The sequence below is a fragment of the Alexandromys fortis genome, unplaced genomic scaffold, assembly GCF_014885135.2.
Source record: "Alexandromys fortis isolate MF-2015 unplaced genomic scaffold, M_Fortis_MF-2015_v1.1 scaffold_16, whole genome shotgun sequence".
Taxonomy (NCBI): domain Eukaryota; kingdom Metazoa; phylum Chordata; class Mammalia; order Rodentia; family Cricetidae; genus Alexandromys; species Alexandromys fortis.
In genome coordinates, this window is record NW_026067893.1 from 5,038,323 (window position 1) to 5,064,099 (window position 25,777).

Genomic DNA, 25,777 nt, shown 5'->3' on the forward strand with positions numbered 1-25,777 from the left:
AAGGACTGACTCCTTGCAGGACTGATAAGTCTCCGGCCAGCCAATCAAAGGGACTGATGAGTCTCTGGCAGCCAATCAAGGGGACTGATGAGTCTCTGGCAGCCAATCAAGGGGACTGATGAGTCTCCGCCAGCCAATCAAGGCAGCCCTAGGAAATTATTTCTTTTCTTCTCAGAACACAGATTGGGAATCACCAGGGTCTAACAAACGATATGCTGCAAAAGATGCATGGGTATTTTATGGGGAAGGATCAGCTTAAGCATTCTTGGATAGGACTAGACTGTGGCTCGGTAACAAAATGTTTGCTTAGCCTGAACAAAACCTCTGGTTCTAACCCCAGCACCAGGTAATGGATGAATGAACACACACTGTGTGGTGTGAGGACACACCTGTGTCCTAACATGAACATTCATTCCACACATTAACTTTTTAAGGTTGTTTATTAATTATTATTATTATATTAGCATGTGTGCTGGGTGAGTAATGTGTTTGCAGATGCCCATGGAGGCCAGAAGCGGGTATCAGACCTCCTGGAACTAGAGTTTCAGGCAACTGTGAGTCGCCTAACGTGGGCTCTGGAGGACCAGGTCCTCCGTAGATCAGTAAATGAAAGCTCTTAACTGCTGAGCCGTCTCTCCCGCCCCCCCACATCAACTATCAACTTCATTCGGCATGGAAACCTCCCACCACAGGGGGGGGGGGCTCAACCAGACTAAGAATACTTGAAATTCCCAGGTGAAGATTCTCTTCCAGGTGGAGGCTCTGGGGAAAGCTGTTTCCTGAGCAATCTGATAGTCATGACCTCAAGGGAGTGACAAGGAACCCCAACACTTCCCTGTTTGTACAGCGAAACATCAGAAGTAGTTTGGAAACAGCTCGGCCCACGAGTTACAATAATCCAGATTTCAGAGAAATTGGGAAACAGTCCGTAGAAGGCTATTTTGAAATGCGTCTGGTTCTGTGCTATGATATGACGACACTGTGTCTAACAGGATGGAGACCTGAGGGTGAGGAGGAAAGCTGACATTCGCGACCAAATACAAACACAAACAAACCCCTCCGGCCACTGTGAAGCCGTACAGAAACCCAAATGATGCATGAGCCACAGTGCAGAAAGTTCTCGGGGCTGACTCAGCCGCTGCGCCCGCTGTGGTGTGGGTGGTTTGGGTTGACACACAGCTCCGTATCCAGTGAGAAGATAATTATTTTCCAAATGTGGTCTCCTATTGACCAAACTTAGAGCTTTTCCCCTTCTCCTCAGCTCCCAGGGCCACCTTTCCCCACAAACCTATAACCTCCACCACATGACTAGTCCCCCGGTCCCTAAGGGCACAGCAGTCAGCAAACAAGGCTTTGTGACCACGGCCAACCTAAAGGTGAAATGGGTATTCCCGAGTGGTGGACATATGGTAATGTGCCTTCTAGAAAACAGTAGAGGAAAAGGAGCCTCAGTTTCCCCTCTGAGTCCCTTGCCAAGATTCACACTGGTTCTGCAAAGACCCCTTCCCCACCATCTACAGACTGTCCATTTCCACCAAGGAAATAAGACTCTGACGACCCCAGCTGTGGCAGCTGTTCTCACCGGATTTATGCAGGACAAGAGGGGACAGTTGTGACCACTCACACTTGGATGAGGGTCTTGCTCAGTGCTGCTATGGCCTATGATCCTTCACTACCAGAGTTGTGCACACTCTGAACTGGGGTGGGTTTGCAGAGGCTGCCTTGTCTGCAGGTAAAATGTGGGGAAACCTCTAGGGAGAGCTTCCAAGGGGAGAGAAATCAATTCCAAAGTTTGGGCAGATGCTGGGGAATGCATTGGCTTAGGAGACCATAAACCCTACCAGCATCACATGCTTGGATCCCATAACCATGTGTGAAGATTGTCTTTTCTAACATGGCATTTGATGTTCCAGAGAAACCTGAATCAGCACCCACACCAAGAGCTTCTTCACCCTCACTCTCGTCAGTTGCTGATGGCCAGCAGCTTACAGTCAACAAGAGCCAGCCACGAGCCTTGCTCTCACCTCTCACAAAAGAGAATGTACCAGAAGGTTCCCAAAAGGGCACAAAGAGCTGGATCCAGCCTTTGCCCCAGCTTCTATGTCGGCATATGACATTGGGCAGTTCACTTAAGGCATCTCTGGGCCTCGGTTTCCTCTCCTGACATCAGATTGGGCATAAAGCTGTCTAAGGCTATCACCTCCAGCCCTGAGCATTCATTTGACCGTGGGGCTGGAAGAGAGAAGACTTCTAGCAAATGTCAGCCTTCTTCCTCAAGCCCTATTTATACCATGAGAAGTTAAGACATTTCCACCAGTCAAGGTTCCAAATGCAGTTTTACAGAAATAAATTATGTTCTGATATATACACATACAACTGAGGCCTAACTCATTCAATAATATATAATCAATTAGACCAAGCTACCAAATCAGGAGGTGGCCTGAAATCTGACAAAATGCATCTTAAGGTTTTTCTACTTTAAATCATTTTGCAATTTTTTTAAAGATTCTGAGTAATGTAGAAGCCAAACAGACTAATGGGCAACATTTGTGATAGCGTAAATAAAAAATGTATGAATTATCTCCTGCTTTGCATAATTCTACCTGTCATGAATTCATTATAAAAATATGTCTTTCATTAATTATTTCAAACGTCTGAAGTCCAGCTCATGGTATAAATATAGAGAAGGAAATAGATATTCTAATAAGGCTGAGCCACCTTCTCGGGAGGCTAATTTATTGACTTTCGTAGCCTACGATACGCCAGGAAGGTGCATTAAAAATATATGTTGACACAGACTTGATGCTGTAGTCTGAGCAAAAACAAATGTTTTCTGTGTGGCGCCCACATGCTTTCAAAGCTGTGGGTGCACGGATTAAGTTTAATTTGGGCCTCTCTAAGTTCATTTCTACTCTAGGCTTGCAGTCAGTCAGCTCAGATCATTTGTCAGTCTTCATGTAGAGTGTTACTCTCTAGTACATATCAAGATAAATAGGGCGGATGGAAATTTCAGACCAAGGACTCCCTTTTTTTCCCTCATCTTTCTTGCAGCCTTGCTTCCCCTAAAATGCATTTTTTTTTCTAAACAATTGGTTCAGAACCATCCGTAGTTTCCCCGATCCAGGGAGGATGCATCCTCTCAACAGACGCCCACAAGTCTAGTGTCTAACCCAGAACACAGAGCAACGTGGGGAAGGAAGGCTCGGGAAATTTCCTCGTGACATTCGCTGTGGTACCATCACGGGGGAGGAAGAACTTGTCACACAGACCATACGCAAAGCTAATCTCCAGAAAAACATTTTCTCAAAGAACTGACAAATACAAGTTTTCATCATCAAAAGAAAAAGGAAAAAAAAAAAAAGGAAAGTATCTACTCTTTGTCCCCAAGAAAGGGTGCCACTGAGAAACACTCACCACGATGTGTGCGGGCGAGGGGGAGCGTGCATCCTTGAGGGCTTGTCTGCTCTGGAGGCTTCCTGCTTGGACATCGAGCAGCGGCCATTTCATCTGCAGATACTGGGAATAAAGGGAAACAATTCATTCAGGGAAGGAGAGGAGGCAAGTTAGTTACCAAGAAATACGCATTGTGTGCATTATTTACATCGGAAAGTGAAAAAGAAAGAAAGAACAATCTAAAAACATGCAAAGGTATGAGTAAGTTCAAATGCAGAAAATCAACATCACTAACAGGCACAGTCTTGTCTTTGCAATGTAACTTACGGGGTGGCTCCTGGAAAGGGGGTTCAATAGTGCAACCTTCTTCAGAGGGAAGTGATGGAGGCAAGAGATGGGTAGTGGAGGGAAGAAGGGTGCAGGGGAGCAAAGAAGGGGCGAAGACAGAAAGCCAAAACAGAACCTCAGCCAGAAAAGTCCTAGAAGACCCCCTAGACCCCCTGCTCTTCCGGCAGCCTTCATCTTTAAAACAGTGTCATCCTTCACTTCCTTCACACGCAGAGGGCGTCCAGTCATGACCACACACAGCACTCCTCAACCGACCCCAAGACATGGACAACTGAAGTACTTCATGGCAGTAGACATACACCCAGGGCACAGTGCAATTTACACAGTCTTTTCAAAAGAACAGAGCAATTCTTACATTTGGGCAGAATTTAGCACGAGGGTAAAATGAAAGGATGAGTCAATACATCCCTCCCTGCCTTTCTCTGGAGCAGGAGAAGGCACAAAACCAGCTACTTCTGTTGAAATCGACGGAGCGGCGGTCCGAGGATGGCGCGAGACCAACTGGCCTAATGCCTCTTTAGTTTGACAGATGGGGAAACTGAGGCGACGTCCTTTGTTCAGTGTGGTGATGCTCCAGATCCCCTAAGGGCATGTGAATTCTAAATCTCTTGTGACTTGGCATCAGTATTGCTTAGAGGGCACATAAAGAGCAGTCTTCATCGTTCCAGAGACTTGAAGCAAACTGACTAGTCTTAATATTCATTTTATAAAAATGAATGCACGTGGAGGGGTGTCGTGGGTCACAGGCGGGGTTCAGAGAACAACTCGCGGCAGTCCGTTCTCCCCTTCCACCATGAGAGTTCAAAGGATCAAGCTCACGTCATCGGGCTTGGTGGCAAGTACCTTTCCCTACTCAGTTCCAGAGTTGTGTAGTCAATGAACACTATGGAAAATTGCTTTGTGTCTGTTCACCCTGCCGAGAATAAGGAGGCTCATGAGATGTCTGCCCTTGGGAAGTGCATACTGGTGAGGCAGCTAGCACACATACCACTAGCTCGAAGCAGAATGTGGGCAGCCATGCCCAGGTAATGCCAAGAAAGATAGCAGAGTTTCTGACAAACTGCTATACCAAGTAGATGTAGCTATGTCTTTAGGACTTCTGTAGAAAGAAAAGACAGCAAAGGACTGTCCAGGAAGAAACTTTGCTCAGACTCCATGTGGGAACAGAGAGGTCAAAGGTATCTGAAAACAAGTGCATGTTGCTCAGAGACATGCCTGTTTGGCAAACTAAAACCAAACGTGGTTACGCCTAAGGCGGGGTGATCGGAGCCCAACAGCTGCCGTCTGCTTTTCCTGCCTAGATCCATGCATGGTGGGTTCATCTTCTACAGCTCAGGAGACTTGTACCAAAAACCCTCCCTGGTAAAGTTTTAGCCTGACAAGATCTTCCACCAAAGCTGTTCCTACCGATCTCTAGCTGCTTTTTACTAATCGGAGGGGTTGCCATATGTGTGACAGAAAAATAGATCTGCCCGAATATTGAAAGAAATTAGGATTCTAGGCATTGAATCCTAGCAAGCCCCTTCCTTTCCTCTTTACAACCAAACCACTTCCAAACTGGAGCCAGGATAACCCTAAGTTTAAAACCACTGAAGACAGAATTCCCAAGGTATCCTCAAGCCCTGACTCCGAGCCAAGAGGCTCTGGGAAGCTATTCTGCCCTGTCTCACCCTGACTTCTTCCCATTCACACTTGCCACATAACTACAGGGGCTGCCTCGGTCAAAACCACTCAATAGAGTCATTTCCTTGAGGCCAACCAGAAATGAACCCTGGCCAGCACTACCTCTCCATCTCACAGCAACCCACAGAAGAAACTGCAAAGCGGACAGACACACCCACACCTCCCGCTATGCTCCAACGGGAGGGTCTGATGAGTGGAGACGTTTGCATCTCGGACCATCTGTAAAGGAGATCTGATTGCATCCCGATGCCAGCTCTATTGAATTAGAACATGTAGGCTTGGTTTAAGGTGACAGGCTAGCCCTGAGGAACCCACGCAAGAACTATCACCCTCAGAATGCACTATCAACTCCGAGACTTCTAATTCTTAGCGTACATAAAAGCTTCATTGTGTTCCAATCTCCATAGGCTACCTGCACCACATATTTTTATGAGCCTACATTTCAGCGCTCTGAGCCTACAATACACATAATTTTCAATTATGTCAGGGCAGCGCAGGCCCGCTGCCTATATAACATTACTGGTTGGAGGAAATGAGAGTCACCCCTGCTGCCCAGAGAGAGTTAACCAAACCCAGATGGTGGAGGACAGCCCCTGGCCCTGCCGGCTGGCGGGGACGCCGCAACGACAGCCTCCAATGCTCCTTTTGGGCACAACTTGATACCATTGCAGCCAGGCACCCACAAATCCATGCTCACTCTAGATTCCTAACCTGCATGCTGGGTGACAGGGCTTCTTTTGGGAAAGCAAACATTTATGTTGGGATTTTTATTTTAAAGGAAGACATTAACTTCTTCCCAAAGTGATGCTCCCTGGTTCCTTCATCTGAGTAATAGGGAAAATAAATACATAAAGGGACGAAGGAGGAAATTAGGTACAATTACAGCCTAAAGGAAAATCTCTTCCTTCCTGGAGACATTAAGCCGTGAGAAATTCTATTCTGCTCTCCTAAAGGAAGACATGCAATGGAGATTCACAGAGGAGCTGGACCATCTCTCTTGTCCAGGCTCCACTGCAGGTTTATATCCTTCAGGGGGGAAAAATATCTCCACCATCCTAGAATAAAAACAACACTGGGCTCCTGCTCGCTTCCTCTCGAGCGCTCCACATGGAAATTATAAATTGCCTACAAAAGCATTAAACTTTTCAACAAACGGCAATCAAAGGGGCTGAGGGAATTCCTACATTGAGAACTGTTGAAACGGGTCTGCTCAGCTTTCATTTAGTCAAAAATAATAATAATAATGCTAATAAGGCCATCTTGGCTTAAGCATTTCATCTTTTGTTTAATAATAGTGTTCTGAATTTGCCCCATTAGGCCCTCCTCCAAATCATGTTTTATGCTGTAGCTCTAGGAGCTGAAGGCTAAGTTTAGGACCTGTGGGCAAAGGCTCATGGGATAAATACAATGCCAAGGGTCTGCAAGGAGTCAGAGCTCAAAATACTGCTGATTCGTCAACAAAAGGAAGAACCAGGGAGATGACTCGGTCAGTAATGCGCTTGCCACGCAAGCGTGAAGACTTGAGTTCAGACCCAGGGAACACCTGTAAAATCAGTGTGGAGAGGTAGGGGAAGAAGGACAGCCCCTCCCCTGGGTCGCAGTGGCCGGACAGTCTAACCCCAAGTTCAGTCTGACATCCTGTCTCAAGATAACAACAACAATATGGATAGTGATTGAAGTAGACACTTAAAGTTCACTGATAATCTCCATACACACACACACACACACACACACACAGAGAGAGAGACAGAGAGAGACAGAGAGAGAGAGAGACAGAGAGAGACAGAGAGAGAATGTAAGCATCTCTAATTGTCTTCCTTCTTCCACTTCCTCCAATAAAAGGAAAAACCAGAAGCTGACGGGGAAGAGCTTCCAAACAGACTCTTTCAGAGCCGCCGGCCCCTCACCGGACCAGCAGGCTTCCCAGCACTTCCTTTCATTTACCCGTCCCACAGATGGACAGGCGAGTGGAGACTGGCTCCACCCCCTTATTTATTCAGGGCGGGGCTCGTCAGATAGTGACTATCTCAGGCTCTGTGGTCTATGACCATGCTCACCGTTGTAACTTGAAAGCAACTCCAGGCTGTTTTATGTTAGGTAAACATCCATGGATGTTTTACATTAGGTTGGGTTACGTTATGTTGTGTTAGGTTGTGTTGTGTTAGGTTGTGTTGTGGTATGTTGTGGTATGTTATGTTGTGTTGTGTTGTGTTGGGTTGTGTTGTGTTGTGGTATGTTGTGGTATATTATGTTGTGTTGTGTTAGGTTGTGTTATGTTGTGTTGTGGTATGTTGTGGTATGTTATGTTGTGTTGGGTTGTGTTGTGTTGGGTTGTGTTGGGTTGGGTTGGGTTGGGTCATGTTGTGTTGTGGTATGTTGAGGTATGTTATGTTGTGTTGTGTTGGGTTGTGTTGGGTTGGGTTGGGTTGTGTTGGGTTGTGTTGTGTTGTGTTATGTTATGCGTGTTATGGCCCATGCACTCCAATAAACTGCATTTAAACGACACTGGTATCTGAACTTTCTGTACCTAGAGATACTATTCTTCTTATGCTTTTTTTTCTTTTTAGATTCATTTTATTTTTTTAATTGTATGCCTTTGTGTGAGTCTGCGGGGGATAAGGGCACACAAGTTCAGGCACGGAGGTCAGAAGAAGCACCTCAGACCGCTGGAATCTGAGCCACACGACATGGATACCAGGCTTCTAGAAGACTTGATTTCTTGAATCATTTATAAATAATAAAACTCAAAAATAAGAAATTAATTCACACTAATTAAAGCAGTGTTATTCTTCACTTTCAAACCATCTGAACACAGATGCAAGCCAGCCGTGACCTACGTGTGCACTGGTCCGGACATTCGAATACAGTCATGTAAGAAAGCGTGTCCCATGGCTCAAAGGCAGCATTTTAAACTGAGATGTCACAGGCAGGCTTGTGTTTTAAGGATTACAAAAGAACCTGCGTGGGATGTTGTATGTGGCTCACACCTTGAATTGTAGCTGGATTTCGGGAATACGCCTATCTGGCCTACACAGCAAGTTCCGATAGAGCCAGAGGTACATAATGAGAGCCTCTGTCAAATAAAACAATAGCAAAAATCTGGCCTGTCCAAGGCACGCAGTCACACACAGACCACCATTCCAAAGCCGTCACCTACCTCTACTGTCAAGATGGAAGTTCTAGAAATCACTGAGCAGTTCTGACTGGGAAGGGCTCATCACTCCCCAGAGGCAGTGTATCAGGTAACAACAGATCAGATCATCCCCAAGAGAGCAACAGGTGGGCTGTCCTCAGGGCACAGAGAAATGATCTCGGCGCTTTGAGAGCAACTGTCTACTTCCTGTCTCCAGAACGTTCCCTTAAGACAAGGCTGGAATGAAGGCCCCATGGTGCCCACTCCTCTGCTCTCCACCAACAGATGCCAACAGTCACGGGCTTGCACAAAAGACAATGCTCGAGGTGGTTAGGGGAACAGTGAGGAAATACTTTGTTCAGGGAAATTGAAGCTCGGGGTTAGGGGGGTGGCTCTGCCTGGATTCGCTGACAGGAGCTGGCACAGCAGGCACAGCGCGGTGACAAGCACTTACAATCCCGTGAGGAGGGAGGCATCGGAACCCCGAGGCTCGTGGATCAACCAGCCGGGCCTACGTAGTGAGTTCTAGGCCAGTAAGAGACTGTGTCTAAAAAAAGTAGATGGGGCCTGAGGAAGAAAACCCGAGTGTGACTTCTTGCCTCCCTCCATGAGCACTACACACACAAGCACAGAAGCACACACAAGACAAGGAAAGTGAAACTGCCTCTTCCAGAAAAGAAAGGTCCAGAGTCAGCAGTCAGCCCAGACGATTAGCAAAAACAAGTGACAGCCGCCCCTTTGCAACTCAAGCCGATTCTGACTAGGAAAATCTATTTCTCATGAAATCTAATTAGTCTGGATCCATCTTCACAGTGGCCCCTCAATGGATCCCCACTGACAAGATCGCCTAGCGCACTGGTAACAGGAAGCTGCAAATGTCTTATTTCTAATGAAATGTCAGACACGTCCCAAAGGAAGGGAAGGGTCACCCATGGTCCACCATGTCCAAAATCATGAAGTCCTCCCCTCAAAGCGGCATGGGCCAGATGCTGACTCCCCTGCCAATAGGCAACACAGGACAGAAAGAGAGGTGACTACGTGCCAAACCTTACTAAAGAAAACACCACCAGAAGCCACTTAGCTCAAAGAAGAAAGTACCAGAAATAAGCAAACAGGCTGTTGGAATACTTTCTCAATAGCAATCATCTCTGGGTCTCTTCAGGAGGTCAGGCTGTAAGGAGGAACATAGACACACACGTACACTCACTCGTACTCACACACACACACACACACACACACACACATACTCAAACACAGCACACATAGCTCACACAGATACTCACATACACCACAGAGATATACACACACACTCTCACACACAGGCACACACAACGACACACACAGACACATACACACACACACACACACACACACACACACACACACACTCCTCAAGAGTAAACCTGGATGACCCTTTCTGACCCTTCTTCATTTTTGGGGAATGGGAAAGAAAACAATCCAGCCCATCCCCTAAGAAGAAGCAGGGTTTTTCCTGGTAAGCAAGACATCTCAGCTTATCTACAATGGTAAAAATGTGAACAGCTGTGGTAAAATTAGGTTTGTTCAATGTTCTGTCTATATAGAAAGTTACCATCCATCAACTATACTGACACTGAAAATACATGGAACGTTCCAGAAGTCCCTTCGGAGCTTCCTAGGCTGTCACTGTAAGGCCTGTTATGCTTCCACAGCTTCCTCAGCAGAAGGTACAGGACAGGGGTTCTCACCCTCCTAATGCTTCCACCCTGTAACACAGATCCCCATTTGCGGAACTTGTGACTCTCAACCATAAAATTACTTTGTTGCTACTTCATAACTAACTCTGCTACTGTTATGAATTATATGTAACTGTGTTATATGCCAAGGAGTCAAGACCCACAGATTGAGAACCAGTGGTACAGGTGATTACAAACTCCAGAGCTAGACCTATTGCACACAATCCACAGTGGTTCTATCTTTAAAGGTCTTATTGTCTATAAAGCATGACGAGATGCGGGCATCTGTGATTTCCGGTTTGGGGTTCAGCATGATGAGCACACACTCTGGACGCAACAAGGAGAAGCTGAATGTTCTCCAAAGTCAACCAAGGAATGGAGCCACGAGAGCTGGTGAGATGGTAGCATTTGGTCGGGTCTTGGCTTTGGCTTTGTTCATTCTGTAATAAAACCCAACACAGCGGAAACTCAAGGAGTTTCTCTTAAAAGCACCGTACCACTTCGCACAAAAAATGACCAAGAGAAAAAGCTACGTGCAGATAGATGCTAGGGCCCAACAGATTAGCCTTTGTTTCCGTGTGTCATTCATTTTAAAGAAGGTAAATGAAATGCTGTGGTTGGCTTCCATCACAGGAACAGAACAGTTCTCAGCAACTCACCGCTGAGCTACCTCGGCTTCCACCACAGGAATAGAACAGTACTCAGCAATACTCACCGCTGAGATACCTCGGCAGTGACCGCTACATCAAGACTAAGCCTGCGAAATGAAGGGGAAGTGGATGGAGAACTAACTAGCATTTGTACAAGAAGGAACTCAGGCCAATCAGATGGGACCCAGCTTACTACAAGACACAAGGCTGGTCCCATGGCAGACACAGACACAGGGCTTCGGGCTACCACCTTTTTCTGTTCCCTCCAGGCTCATCTCCTAACTCCCTTCTCTGCTCTTCTACCAGGTGTCTATGCCCACCAAGCTCCAACCAGAGAAAAGAGCCACGAATGCTAAGTCAATGTTTCCAGTATCTAAATCCCTGACCCAGCTTAGAGGACATAAGCTCTCCCAGATCATGATCCAGCCTCCAGCCAGAGCCACAAGGATCCTTTCCTGAGCCCCCCAACCACTGATTAACTGACCTCTTGCCTGCAAGCCCCTGCAGGAACCTCCCATGAACAGGCAGACCAGAGAAGGGTCACCTTTAGGCAGAAAACACTTACGATGTCTCATTTTACAATCAACCGATTGCAGCCACCACCGTTTTTATTTTATAGAAAGGCCAAGAACAGTTAATTGGAATGTCTGACTTACCACCTGTGCCTCCACAACATGGCAAGAGAGACACAGGCCATCTGCAGACAGAAAAATCAACCGGAAGACACAGAAAAGTCTAGGGAGCAAGCGTGGGCACTGCTAGGAGCTAAGCAGTGGGCTGGCTGTCCTGAACTAAAAGGCACCACGCCTTTCAGTCTGTAGAATACTAAAACCAGATCGCTGAAGTGTGCTACACTCACAAAACAGAGTATTATCCAAGGAAAAAGTCAGCATACTGATGCATGCTACACCCTGGGCATGCCTGGATACATTCTATGCTATTCTAAAGTAGGCAGACAAAAAAGTAGGGGAGAGGGGAGGGAGCAACACACATGTGTTCTTCCATTTACATAAAACACACAGGAGCTGAGGAGAAAGGGGTGGGGGAATGCCAGCTAGGGAAAATGGGCATTCTTTATAAAGGATCAAATCTCCCAGAAATAGAGTACCAGTGACCCTGTGAGCATTCTAAAAACCAATGAATTGTGTCCTCTACTTTTTTAAAATTTATATTCTCTCTCTCTCTGCGTGCGTGCGTGTGTGTGTGCGTGCGTGCGTGTGTGTGTGTGTGTGTGTGTGTGTGTGTGTGTGTGTGTGCAGGTGTATGAAGGCATCCACAGAGTCCAGAAGAGGGCACCTGATTCCCAGGAGCCGAGTTAAAGGTGGTTGTGCGCCATCTGTCACAGGTGGTAGGAATCGAACTCTGGTCTCCCACAAGGGCACCGGTAGCTCTTGACTTCTTGACCCTCTGACCAACCCTGGCTGTGGGCTTTAAACAGATACATTTTGAAGTACGGGAATAATATCCCAATTTAAAGTAGTTGTTTTAAGAGAAGGTGCCGGTGGTTTGATGGCTGTGTCTCATCACCACAGTCAGGAGACTCAGGGGGGAGGGGAGAACACACTCCCCCTCCAAGCCACACCATATCAATGATGGGACAGAGAAAGGGGAAGCTGGTCGGCTGGGTCTCTGGCAAGGGGAGGGGGGAATCACAAAAACAAGAGCCACAGGGCACAGTCGGTCTTGAATGAAAGGTGCCGTTGGGGAGGAGCAAGGCGGAAGGGCACACGCGGAAAGACACACCGCGCAGAAGGGTACAGGGCAGAAGGGCACACAGGAAATGCCTGGAGAAATGGCCAAGTCAACAGACCAAGTGTCTGTCAGACCTGCACCAGCTTCCTCCCAGATACAATGGGCCGGCAAGATGGCCCTGTGGATTGAAACACTGCTGGCAGCCTGACCACCTGGTTTGACCCCAGGACCCACACAGAAAGTGAGACCTCTCTCCCACAGCTGTCCCCCAACCTCACACACTCATCATGGCACGTATGCACACAGTCAATCAATCCATGTAAAATTTTAAAAAAACAAAAATAAGCTTAAAAAGATAAACTACAGAAATAAAATAAAGGAGGGAAATTACACAGTGGAGACAGTTAATATTTAGAATTTTTTTTCTTCCAACTATTCAGAGGATTTAAAACGACAGGCCTCTCAAGGAGACATGGAACCTGAGAGGTTGAGGGACTGAGTGATGGGTCTTGCTCTTCTGAGAAGATAATTTTAATTTTTAAATCGTTCAGTTGCTGCTGATTTGTTTAATCAAAACTTTTCTTAATTCCTTTATTTCTGTGTCTTGGGGCACTCAAGGCTCAAACTTCCCCGAGCAGAGTCTCGATCCCCATACCATAATCCCCCCATCCGCCATGACAGAAGACAGCCCCAAACTGGCAGTGGAAGAAAGAAGTGACTCACTTCATCCAGCCCGCACAGGAAACAAATACAAGGCAACCGGGCCCCCACTTCCAATTCCAGCTGAAATTGCAGCCCTAAATGCATTCTCCTTTGCACTTTTCCCCCTTGTCACATCTGAAAGGGGTCAGTGGCTCCAAGGAGGTCTCCCCTTCCCAACTTTTATTGTCGGTTTCTAGCTGTGACCGGCTTGTAGCAAGGATGCTTTCTAACCCTACACCCAGGGAGCCTGGGGTCAGCAGTGCCTCTGGTTAATTTTGCACTGGGAAGAAAGAGCCCCGGGTCCGGTAGAGATGTCTGACCTTCTGTGGGCCCCCGACCCCCGCCTGCTCATCTCTGCTGCCTCGGCCAGAGCAGCCTGCCAGTCAAGTATCATCTTGCTGTAACAAATTACTCCTAACCCAGGATTACTGCGCTTTCCAAATCCCTCCTAGAGAGCAAGGAAATAAACATTCTCTCCCAGGACGCTGGCCCAGTTGTTCCCCTGGTTAGTAATCCCCAGCTCTATTTGCTTCTCCTGCGAGCTTCAGCTGGGAGGTCTACCAGGTCAGCTAGGCCATCCTGACCCGCTCTGCTCGCCCAGGCACACTGAATGTCTCAATTGTCCACCGGGCACAAGGATGAAGGCGGGCTTTCTGTCCCCAGACACGTCTCAGGATGGTTCTCTCTGCCCACACATTTTGATCTGCCTACAGACAGACTGCCCCGATTCCAGTCACCCCAAATTCCTTCCTAGCAGTCCACAAGAATGAGCCCCCACCCAGCTGCTCTGTGCAGGCAAACACCCAGTGCCTAGGAAGCAGGGCTATGCCCCAGGGGTGACAGAGCATCTGGGGGCGGGCTTAATGGGGTAATGGGGCAGAGGAAGGGACGGGGTTGCAGGCTGCATTCAGAAGTGCCCTTGGGGCCCCGGCCTGTGGCTTCCCTTCATAAACTAGCAGGAGATATTTCGAGCACAATAAGCTCATTGGGAAAAGGAAATACAGTTCTGCTCACTTCCAAGTCACCTCTGAAACACTGGGAGATTCCGGGCACTTCAGACACACAGGGTTGTTGAGGGTTTTTTAATTGTATACACAGCCGGGCCTGTATACAGTGAGGAGCAAAGGGCAGAACAATGGATCTTATAATCAAAGTGGGCGATAAGGAGATAAGGATCACAGGAGCTGCTCTAAGTGCGACTTTCAAAGAGGGGCAGCACATGGCTGACAGCAAGCTCCTTGACACATGATCAACAAGGAACACACATCACACGCCTGCCTCCCCAGAGAACAAACCCAGCCGGAGACGAAGAAGAGCCGGCCCTAGGTCCAGCCAGGAACTTGGAACCTGATCCAGAGTTCTAGCTTCATGCTCTTGTTTAGGCAGGGGCTGACCACTCTGCTCTAGGGGACACATGGCCTCTTTAGATCAACTTTTTCTCTTCCTTTAGGGTTTAAAACCTAGCTGGAGAAGGAGCAGTGACCATCAGAAGTTAACCACTTAGCTGACCAGTATGTCCTCTGGACAGGCAGACTCAAGTCCAACAGCACCAAGATATCTCTCTCTCTCTCTCTCTCTCTCTCTCTCTCTCTCTCTCTCTCTCTCTCTCTCTCTCCCTGGGGTCTTCACTATTTGTAGCAAGAGAATTTCCCAGGCTTTGGTTCATTTGTGATCCCAATCAGTCATGACCATAGAACCTGGTCCCATGCACTTCCAGAACTCCCAGGAATCTAGCAGACAAAGACAGAGAGGGGGACTCAGGCCAAAGAGGACTTGGCCCAAGATCTACCTTTTTAACCACACAACATGGCTCCTGGGCTCTCCTGGCCCAAACTACCACTGTCCCCTCTATGCACACGTACAACCTCTCCAGCACGCGCGTGCACACACACACACACACACATACATACACACACACACACATACACACACACACACACACACACACACACACACACCCCTTCTCTCTCCATCATGGAGCTGACTAGCATAAGGTTCTAGAAGGATCAGGCCAAATAAAAATATCTAAGTTAAAATTTCTCTAGTGTGGAGGCTACACCACAGCAGTGGTAGAAGGCTTGCTTCGCCTGCATGAGGCCCTGGGTTCCACCTCCAGCACTGAGGAAGGGGCAGGGCCAGGAGGCAGGAGGTCTCCCTAATTCTGTCCTGGATGACACAGAACGGCAGCCCATGCAAACCCAGGGGTATGAGGGCTCACTGGGAAGCTGGGTTCCTGGTTGGTAACTCCAGGGCCCCGGACATAACACCTTTACTTCTGTCAGCTTCTGAACCCTTGCCTGTAACATGAGGATAGCAGCGTGGGTGGTAACAGCATTCTCTTACCAAGTAACTAAGAATCAGGGAAGAGCATCCGACGCACCAACTAGGCTCCATGAGGCATGAGCTAGTCTTACACATGTATGTTCATCAAAACACGCTCTCATCACTGGGACGAAATATTCATTTGATATGCACATAGACTGTGCCCAGATGCCAGGCTGCCCAGGTGTGTGCGCCTGATTCGTCAACTAGCTGATAATCCAGCCTTCTTGCCCACGTACAAATGGGCAAGTCAGAAATTATTCCTTCCCTTGTTTCAAACAGACCTTACCTTCTCTCCTTCGGCTCAGAAATGAGTTTGGCCTTGAGAATTCAACAACAATTGTGTAAAGTTCCCCAGTCACCCGAGTGGAGGCAGCAGCACCACTCAGGTTATGAAGTTTAATGAAGTCCCAGCTGTAGAACTGGCAAGTACGGCCCAGTGCCTACTGGGCTACAAGTGAGTTAGCATCACCCAATCTAACGGACCTGTAGAGTGACCTACTGCAGACACAGCACAGAGACTGTCACACTGACACTGGGCGAGAGAAGTGCTGCCTCAGCAAATTCTCCTCAATGGCAATTTATGCGCTGCCTTAACACCTGTGTGCCCAGAACACCCCAGGAGTCCAGGCCCTGCCATTGCTGTGTCTCCTTGCTCCTGCACCACTGAGCCATCCCCACCTTCTGCAACTGGATTAATTGGGCCCACTGTTAGGAACAGTACCTAAAGCTGGAGAACGAATCCAGGAGCTCGCAGGCACTCAGAGGCAGGCTCGACCCAAGTCGCCCGACTCCGGCCACTCACGAGAAACATCGACTGAGTGGCTAATGCTGCCATTCGGAAGAGCTGGATGCTTTAAGAAAGGCCACTGAAGGGGACCATCCAAAGGCAGGTAAGCAGAGGCTTCCTTGTCAGGAAAATGAGAACACAAACAAGCAGCCATCTCTGGGGGATCTTGTAGAAATCAAAGGCTTGGCAAGGGGTCTGGTGCCTGGTGAGTGCTCCACAAATGCCAGCTATTATATTATTAGCTCGCTATTATATCTCAATTAATATAATCAGCATCATCCGAAAATCCCTTGAGCCACTGCAAGATGCTCAATCACCTAAGCAGTAAGTACCAGACAGATACACTGCACAGTGCCCCAAGGGGACAGAACACTTCCCTGGTTTAAAAAAAAAAAAAAGTATCAACCACATTCTAGCTAACTAGCCTCCAGCTCTTCCAGCCCCATGCCATATCCGCTCATCCACCCAGACTTCTGATTAAGCGGGATGCTACTCTTTGTTTGGGTGATTCCCAGGTACCGCAAGTTCAGCTGCAGGCCCAGAACTCCCGTTTTCTTGCTGTCTCTCTTTCTGCAAACGCCCTGCACACTTAGAGATGTGTACAAATGTTTGCAAAACCATCTGCGTTCTTACTCGTGTCCAACACGCTCTGCACACAGCAAGTACCCAGGGCACAAGTAGGCACATGGGGGCACAAGCTGGCTCAGAGTGCACTGGGTTCAACACAGCAGCAGCTGCTCACGGCCATGCAGAAACCACACCAACTCATCAACCCAGAGAGGTTCTGCAATGTGCAAGAAACAAAAAAGGGGAAAGGAAAGAAAATTTGCAAAGGAAACTTGTCACCCTTCTCCCCGGCCATAGGTCAAGGTTTTCTCTTCTTCATCTTTCCTCCAAGTCAATACGATTGAAAAATCCAAGCTATTAGAAAGATTGTCTAAAGGAGGGTACACAGTTGGGGAACTAAAAAATCATGGAGTACCCTGGCCTGGCTTGACACCATAAGGCATAATAAAAACAAGGGTCAACCATTTAGCACCCAGTGCACAACAGTCTGCCAGCCCCTTTCAATCCAGAGCCTGGCATGGATTTCGTCTGCATGGACAATGGTTGCCAAGCATGGGGAATGCAAAATCCAGCCAAGGGCGACGGGGAAATGCCCATAATGTACCCATGTGGGGATGTAGCTCAAAGTGTGGCTTACAGAGGGAAATCAGGGAAGCTCCTGTGTGACTCTCAGCCACCAGCAACTTCCTAAAAGAACAGTTAGCCCCCTGCGCCTTGATTTCCTCTGCTATCACATGGTGGCTAAAAGCTGCCCATCATCACATGGTCAGTGCTCAAGAACCAGCTCTCCGAGGGCACAGTTGTCATTACGAGGCTGACATTTGCTACATTTGATGGGTTGGGCAATAGTGTCAATAAGACCTTTTAGTTCCTCTTGCCGTCCAGCAGGGCAGTAGGCCATCTGAAATCCATTCCCTAGGGTTGTGGCGGCAGCGTGTGTCCTATGACCCTAACACACGGGAGCTGAAGCAGAAGGGCCTGGAGTTCAGTGAGCCTGGGCTCCCATGAAGACTCCGTCAGAAGAAAAGAAGTAGGAGTAGAGAGTGGAGATCTGGGTAGAAAGGGGTAGGGAAGAGACGGGAAGGGAGGGTTGGGTTTGTTTTCTAAGTGGCAGAAACCAAAAGGGAAACTGAGTGGTGGGAAAATGCAAAGCAAGGGAGCGGAAGGATTAGGACATCTGCAGTCCCGCTGTAAGGAGCACCCTGTGACATCCTACCCAGTTTTTCCCCAGTGAACATTTCAGCAGACACAGGCAGGAGATAGCTCAAGTAGCCCAAAGTCTTGGGATTGGATGTGAGGGTCCTAAGGGCAGGTGCAGGCTCCTCTCACCAAGGCCCTGTGAAGGCGTGGACTATCTCTTCAGGCCCCACTGAACACTGAGAAAATGTGTGTTCATTCTAGAGCCTGAGGGTCAGGTGACCTGGATGGCCACGCCTGGTTCTCACCCAACTTGCTATATGGCAGTGAGCAGAGACTCAATCTCCTTGAACTCTGTAAATATAAAATAATTTCTCCTCGGTAAGCGACAGTTATGGCAGAGCCTCAGGACGGACTCAGTGCGGGTTCCCTGCTCTATGCTACATGCCCTCCCCACCAGCGGAGTCTTGGTCACCACATCTATAAAACAGAGACAATGATGCCCCGCCCCCAGGGCTGTGGGGAGCACTAAAGGAGCTGAGGCAACTGAAAGCCATGTGGACCACATAAGCTCACACCGTCACTAGTGTGGGAACACAGCTGTCCCCACAGGTAGCACTGGAATCTGCTGCCATCATCTTGGTGGCAAAACATGCTGCTTCAGGCAAAGCCAACCTGGTCCTCCAGCTTGAAGCAGGGATGGCGGCATTGAGAAGTGGGACTTGGAAATGAGGTGTGTGGGGGGAGCTGCAGGCTCCACACAGCCTGAAGTAGAGTCCACACACACCCAGTGACGGACAGGGAGGCTTTCTGCAGGCTCCAAGATGGCACCCACCGAGTCCTAGCCGGCTGCCTGCCCCTTAGCACGAAGGCCACTGCTTCTGCCTCCCATTCTACCCGAGCTGTCAATCAGGAGTGTTCTTAGGTCTTAATAGCAGGTGACACAGATGCTAACGTGAATGGCAAGATGACACATTTGCCCTCACTGACCTCATTATCTTCAGGCTCCAACGATTCATTAGTGAGAACAACACATTGTCCATACCAACTTGTAAAGACTGGGCTCAGGCCACAGCTCCCCCAGCACGGTCAGAGCAGCCGTCGTGCACCACCTAGCATCCCTGCTCTTAAAGAAGGGCAAAGGTCACAACTGTGCACAACAACAGCTCAAAGTTTTACAACAAAGAAACTTACAAGGGTTTCTGGCCCTGTCTGCAACCAAATGGAAACTGGTCTCCCCAGGGTTATCCCAGTTAAAACCGGCAATGACTCAGTTGACTTTTCCTTAAGGAGCGGTGTCAGATCTGGCTGAAACTCACAGGCAAATGTGCTGGGCCACCCATGTGACAACGTCCACACCTGAAAATCAATATACACAAAGCCCTGTTGTTCACTACTTTAAAAAGGAAAGTGTGGCCATTTGACACTGTCCTCTGGGTGGTAGGATTACAGAAAACTCTTGCTTCTTTGGTCCTTCTAAGACATTATTTTGACAGCTAACTGTCACAGGCATGGTAGCATACCTGTAACCCCAGCACTTGGGAAGGAGGGGGGTCAGGAGTTCAAGGCTAGCCTTTGTCTGCTTGAGAAAGACGTGTTGTATATGATGTTTGATTTTCTGAAAACCATAACTTATAATAGAGGACATAAGAAATAAGAAGGGCTAACAAGAACAATGACATTTAAATTTGGCTAAAAAAATCCAAACGGGTCCATTACGCTACCTCAGAGGAGTCCTATGTCAGAGACAAGAGGGTCAGTATTCACTCAGACCTTGTACCTGCTTCCCCAAAAGGCCTGATGAACAAGGACTCATCCCTCTATTGTCAAATCACCAAGAGACAAGCAGGACCGACCGTATCGATGAATGAATGCCTAACCCCAGACCCTACCAGAACTGCAGTTTCGAGCCTGTTAAGAGGTCCCTGCAATGTCAACACAAGAATGTATTTACTTCACATTGTGTCTGTCCACAGTCTGAGGTACATGACATTCTAGTCACCTTCCACAAAGGTAACTTGGTAGAGGAGTCAAGTACAAGAATGCTCTGCAGGGTTGCTCTATCCAAGATGGTTCCAATGTCATGACCCACGTCTCACCAGCCCAGGAAACCTACTGGGCTGTACCTCATTCTTGTGCCTACTGCGGACCCTGCTCTACTTGTCCTGTCACAAACTTGGTGACTGCAGTGACTTCCCAGTTTGCATTGCTGCCTCCTAGAGCCACATCCTGCTCAAGTACCTTTTCCCAGCAACCCACAGCATGTCAGCAAGCACTTGGTATACAGGAGCTACCCAGGGGACAGTCTACCCCAAAGGGGGTCCCTCCACCAGAGGGCTCAGGAGAATGCCTGCAGGCACAGCTCAGGGGTCCACCACCCATCTTTAAACCAGCAGGTTAACAGCTTGCAGACTTCACTGCTCAATCCAGCATGCTTGAAGCGTAACTGTCCAAAAGAGACGACAGAAAACAGGGCAACACACCTGTGAGGGGCAGCCTAGAATTTAATCACAAGGCACTCTTCACCGAACACCTTCTGTGTGGCAGACCCTGGGCAAACACTGAGCAGAGCTCGTGTAATTTTCACAACCTCAGATGACATAGGTGTGTCTGTTACCTCCACAGTTGGGATGAGACTCCAGGAGCGACTCGCGTCCAGTGACCCAACACTGGGCCTGCTCTGCAATGCGCACCTCGGAACCACGTGTTGACTAACTAACCATCACCCCATGCAGCTCTCTGCAGCCCTCTTTAACACACTGACCAGGGCAACAGTGCTTGGACAGACCAATAAATACATATCTTCTTGGGAGATTCTACCTACAAGGCACCTGTCCATCGGGGACGACACTGACCATGGAGGAAAAAGTCTGCTGACAGGAAAAACCATGTCCGGGCAAACAGCCTTCCCCTTGGCTCAACTGCAATGGACCAAATCAAAGAGAACCCCCACGCTACCCCTGGCTGCTTCTCAGCCAGGCTCCCACCAGATGAAGCAGAATCCTTCCCCCTCTCAGTGACTGCAGAAGTCTCACAAAGAACACATCACAGGACAACAATCAGGGAACAAGAATGCCCAGCATCTGCTCCACTGCTAAGCGGTTCTCTGTATCATAGGATACTGTCTGTTTCTACCCGTCTCAGAGTATCCCTTCGCCAAGCTGCCACTGCTGGCTCATGGACATTATACAGACAGCCCAGGCTCTGCCTGAACACCATTCCCCACCAGCGGGGAATGTCTCTCCCAGTTTGGGAGTGTCTTAGGAATGAAACCCAGGGAACCATGAGAATCGCTCAGGAGGCTAGCTTGGCTTCAGAGCAGACAAGTATGAGTGCTGTTGGTTATGTCTCATGCAGAAGGGACAAAGAATGGAAGGTCCTGGGCTGGGCATGGAGCGAGAAAGTACTGCTACATAAACCCCTCGCCAGGAACTCTGCAAACTGAGCTAAAACCCTGTTCAGTCCTCAGCTTGTGAGTCTTGGGGCAGCAACAGATCCCACTCACAGAGCTAACAGGTAGTCCAGGCTGCTGGGGTTTATACTGGAGCTCATGTGTAGGGGACAGTAGCATTAAGGGCACAACCATCCAATGAGCGAGGTGGCAATGAGGGGAGGGTACAGGTGCAGGACATTATGAAGGTAAATCAACTTCTTCCTGTCTTCCCTTTCTGCAGTCAGAGTAGATGACATGACACGCCCTCCAGCAAATGATGGCTTTAACGCCAGTGGAAGCCACCCGAGATGGACAGGAGCGAACCACGGATTCCCGACGGTGCCTGCTAACGCTGCCTGAGCTCCAGGGTGCTTGCCTGGGCATGCCTCCATCTCACAGGAACTGGACTATAGACCCACTCTTGAGCCCTACACAAACAGAGCAGGAACAGTCCGCCCTGTCAAAGGAGAACAAGTTATCCCTGCCCTTAGGACCCGGGCACACACCTAATTCCCCTGGAGACAGATTCCTTGGGTATCATTAAGTTTATTATCAAGGAAAATAAAAGCAAATGTATAAAGCATGACGTAGCTTGGTCCTGATGCTCATGAATGCATTCCCATCAGGCAAGCAGGTGTCATCAGTAAGCCCCTGCCCGAGCCCAGCCCTTCGTCAACCGGTGACACCACCCTCTGTCATAAGCACATGGCACTCCCTGCTCCCAATCTCTCTCACTTTCTTGGCTTTGGATTTTTTAATAAAGAAGGCTCATCGTGCAGAAAAGACCAGCAGAGCCCAGACACAGTGCCAGGCCGAGTGCGCTCCCATTCTGGCTCAGGCTAATAATAAATAATAATACTTTGTGCTTCTGGGATGCCTTTCATCTGAGGATTTCAAAGTGCTCTGAAAACATTAGCTAATTATTGCTCACAGAATTCTGCGAGACAGAAGAGTAAAGAATGAGGAGAAAAGGAAAAGAAAATAACCCTTGGGATTGCTAACATCCAGGGATTCCAAACTCCCCCAAGTCTAGGTCTCAAGGGCTATGGGAGGAGGGCCCACTCACTTAGGGCTGAGGGAGGAGGGACCACTCACTTAGGGCTGAGGGAGGAGGGCCTATGGCTGAGAGAGGAGGGGCCACTCACTTAGGGCTGAGGGAAGAGGGATCACTCACTTAGGGCTGAGGGAGGAGGACCTACTCACTTAGGGCTGAGGGAGGAGGGCCCACTCACTTAGGCCTTTCTAGGCTCTGGAGCTGACACCCAATACCAAGCATAGACTTACATTCTAGAAGAACCTTTGGCCTTGAAATGAAACCTTGCAAAATTATCATCAGACAGCCTAAATCTGATCCCAGGCAAAGAAACATTCATAATGTAATTACCAGTGAAGGACCCTCTGAGGGAGGCTCCCTGGACCTCAGTCCCTTGCCATATCCACGGCAGTGGCTTTACAGCTATGGTCACACAACATTGGGAGAGGAACGCACAGCAAGGACACCCCACACTTCAGGATTTCAACCAGCAGCATTTCAACCTAAAGTCAACCTGGACGTCAGTCACCCCCTCTCTACCAAGCTCCACCAACAGACCAGGCTCCTCTGGGCCCATCCTTTTGGTACACACATCCGTTCTTACATGTAGAGAGAACAAGTTTTGGACTCCAAGTTTCAGCAAAATATGGGAACCAGAGAGAGGGGCACCTGAATACATGGGGACCTTTCGCATGTACCCACTTCCCATGGATTAGTTAAAATTCATGAATAAGGTGAGCTGAAGATCAGTGTTCTATGAGAGAAAAATGTCCCGATCCTCCTCAAGCACTTAAACTAACCCCAAAATACACAAAGCAAATATTCCCTGGAAAGACTCTTAACGAAGTGCAGAGCCGAACGGCTGAGCTAGGCAGGTGCTTGTATGTAAATGATAGGGCTTCTGAGAGACCTGGCTACAAGTTAATGGACCCTCTGCCAGCTCAACACCCAGCAAGCCCTTTCATCATAGAGAAGAGAAATTTCAGTTTGGGTCCTGACGAAATTACCTGTAATTCCAAAGGCCTCATATCTCCTTCCTAAAATGCCTCTGCTCTCAGCTCCAGCCTTTCTTCCTTCCCCGCAGCCTTCACACAAGTTCAGACCATCATCCTAGCAGCAAGCTGCTATTCCCTAACCCCCACCTCCCCCACCCCCCAGACCAGTCCCTGGCCCACTGCAGGCACTCAACAAACTCTACTGGACAAATGAAGAAAGCACGAATACTTCCCAAACCCAGCTACGGTCTAGCTCCCATGTTTATGATGGAGCACTCAGCCATGGTAAACATTCCAACAGCCGGACCTAGCCCACTCTCTGAAAGCAGTATTTCCCAAAAGTTCCAGCCTGAAGGAGTCACTAAAAGATCACCTAATACTACATCTGCCTGGATGCTCTTCCCTGAACAGTCTGACTTAATGGAACAAGGTGCAACCTAGTCATTAGGCCATTCTGATGAGCAGCAGAGTTTGGGGACCACTAACAAAACTCTCACGATGAGGATGCAATAGCCATAATTGCAGAGAGTGTAGGAGACGTACAGGTTTCTCGGGCCTGGACCAGAGCCCCGGAGCTGGGGGAGCACGGGGTTTAGGCGGTACAGAGAAGTAAAGACGTTTGGGAGAGATGCTCAGATGGCCTTCAGAACATTCTTCTTGCCTGGCCCTTCTGAGAATGCCAAGCCTTTCTTTGCCAATGCCTTTCTTCTGGCCAGTCTGAAAGTTCTATTTATCTGCCAAGTTCAGGTATCACACTTTTTCCAGTCTCTCAGGAACAACGATTCCCACTCTACCCCTCCAGGTCCTTGACCATCAAGCATCCGCTAAAGCTGGGTGTCCTCAGGATGGGGACTGTGCAGGCCTATAGGCAGGCAGCCTGCATTCAAAGCCACCTCCTACTGCCGACTAACTTGATGACTTTGGTCCAGCTCTTAAACTCTCTTAGTTTCAGTCACATCACTTATAATCTGGCCTCCACGGGCTCCCACAGTCATGCATACGTACTCACATATGCACAGACATAAATAAAAGTAATAAAAATAAAATATTTCCCCAGGGTCAGGCAAGAGGGTTCAAGGAGGTGAATCATATTGCCTGAGTTTGATTCCTAGGAACCACATGGTAGAAGGAGAGAACTACCCTCACGTTATCCTTTTTTTCCTTCTGGTTTTTCAAGATAGGGTTTCTCTGTAGCTTTGGAGCCTGTCCTGGAACTAGCTCTTGTAGACAAGGTTGGCCTCGAACTCACAGAGATCTGCCTGTCTCTGCCTCCTGAGTGCTGGGATTAAAGGCGTGTGCCCCCACCCGACCCAAGTTATCCTTTGAACTCCACTTGCATGCCAAATATATGTACACATGTACATTTACACACGTGCACACACATGCATAAACAAATACATAAATGCATGCATACATACATACCTACATACATACATAGAAGGAAACCTCTCCAGGTGATTCCAACATTCTGAAAGTTGAGGGAACCCTACTTCCAACTCTAGGGAAGCCAGAGGCACCATGAGTTGGGGCTACTGTCACAGAGAACTACAAAGCCACTGAGTTTGCACACCTGTCCTTGAGGGTAAAGGATCTTGCCTAGCTGCCCTACCCCAGCAAATGGCGTCCAAGAGCAATCGCAGAAGCCAGCTCCGATAGAACCTGCCAGCAAAGTTCCCAATGCCATTCTCCAACTAGAAAGGACAACCATGACAATGGAGTCACTGTAGCCCTTGGGTGTGACACAGAGGGAAGTAGTCAGGTCAATGGGCTGAAGAACCAGCACCCATCCCTGCACAAAAGGTAAATGGACTCAGGCCTCATCTTTTACAGTCTCCTTAATTACCTAAAAGAACAGTCCGTGCTCCAGAGCGGGCTGGAAGACCCTTTCATCTCTCCCTTTGGCTCCCCCGGGGAGCCGCAACAGGTTTTCTTAAATGTATGAAAGAATCTGTCCAGGAATGCTATCTTTAATTTACCATCCTCTAAGGAAAATGAACTGAGAAGCAAAACAAACTTGACAATGGCTCTTTACAGCTTTAAACAGAGACAAAAAAACGAAGACCCTGCCAGCGAAGTCACGTGGGCACTGGCTGGCCTGGGAGGGCAGCAATACCTCTCTCAGGGGAGCCACTTTCAGGCAGCATTTCCTCACTGGCCAGGATGTGTCCCCAGAGCTTAAGAGAA

At 48.5% G+C, this 25,777-nt stretch overlaps 1 protein-coding gene across 47 annotated transcripts in view; it reads right to left on the reverse strand.

The window, feature by feature from the left end:
* Positions 1 to 25,777, reverse strand: part of Tcf7l2 (transcription factor 7 like 2) — a 208,076-nt gene that overhangs the window by 110,250 nt on the left and 72,049 nt on the right. For 44 of the 47 annotated variants that reach the window (XM_050149200.1, XM_050149205.1, XM_050149174.1 and 41 more), the window contains one exon: positions 3,415 to 3,516. In XM_050149200.1, coding sequence (XP_050005157.1) covers positions 3,415 to 3,516 — 102 coding nt within the window. Of the gene's footprint in view, positions 1 to 3,414; positions 3,517 to 3,720; positions 4,464 to 25,777 lie in introns of those variants that run through there. The other 3 variants (XM_050149308.1, XM_050149299.1, XM_050149369.1) reach the window with 2 other exon arrangements.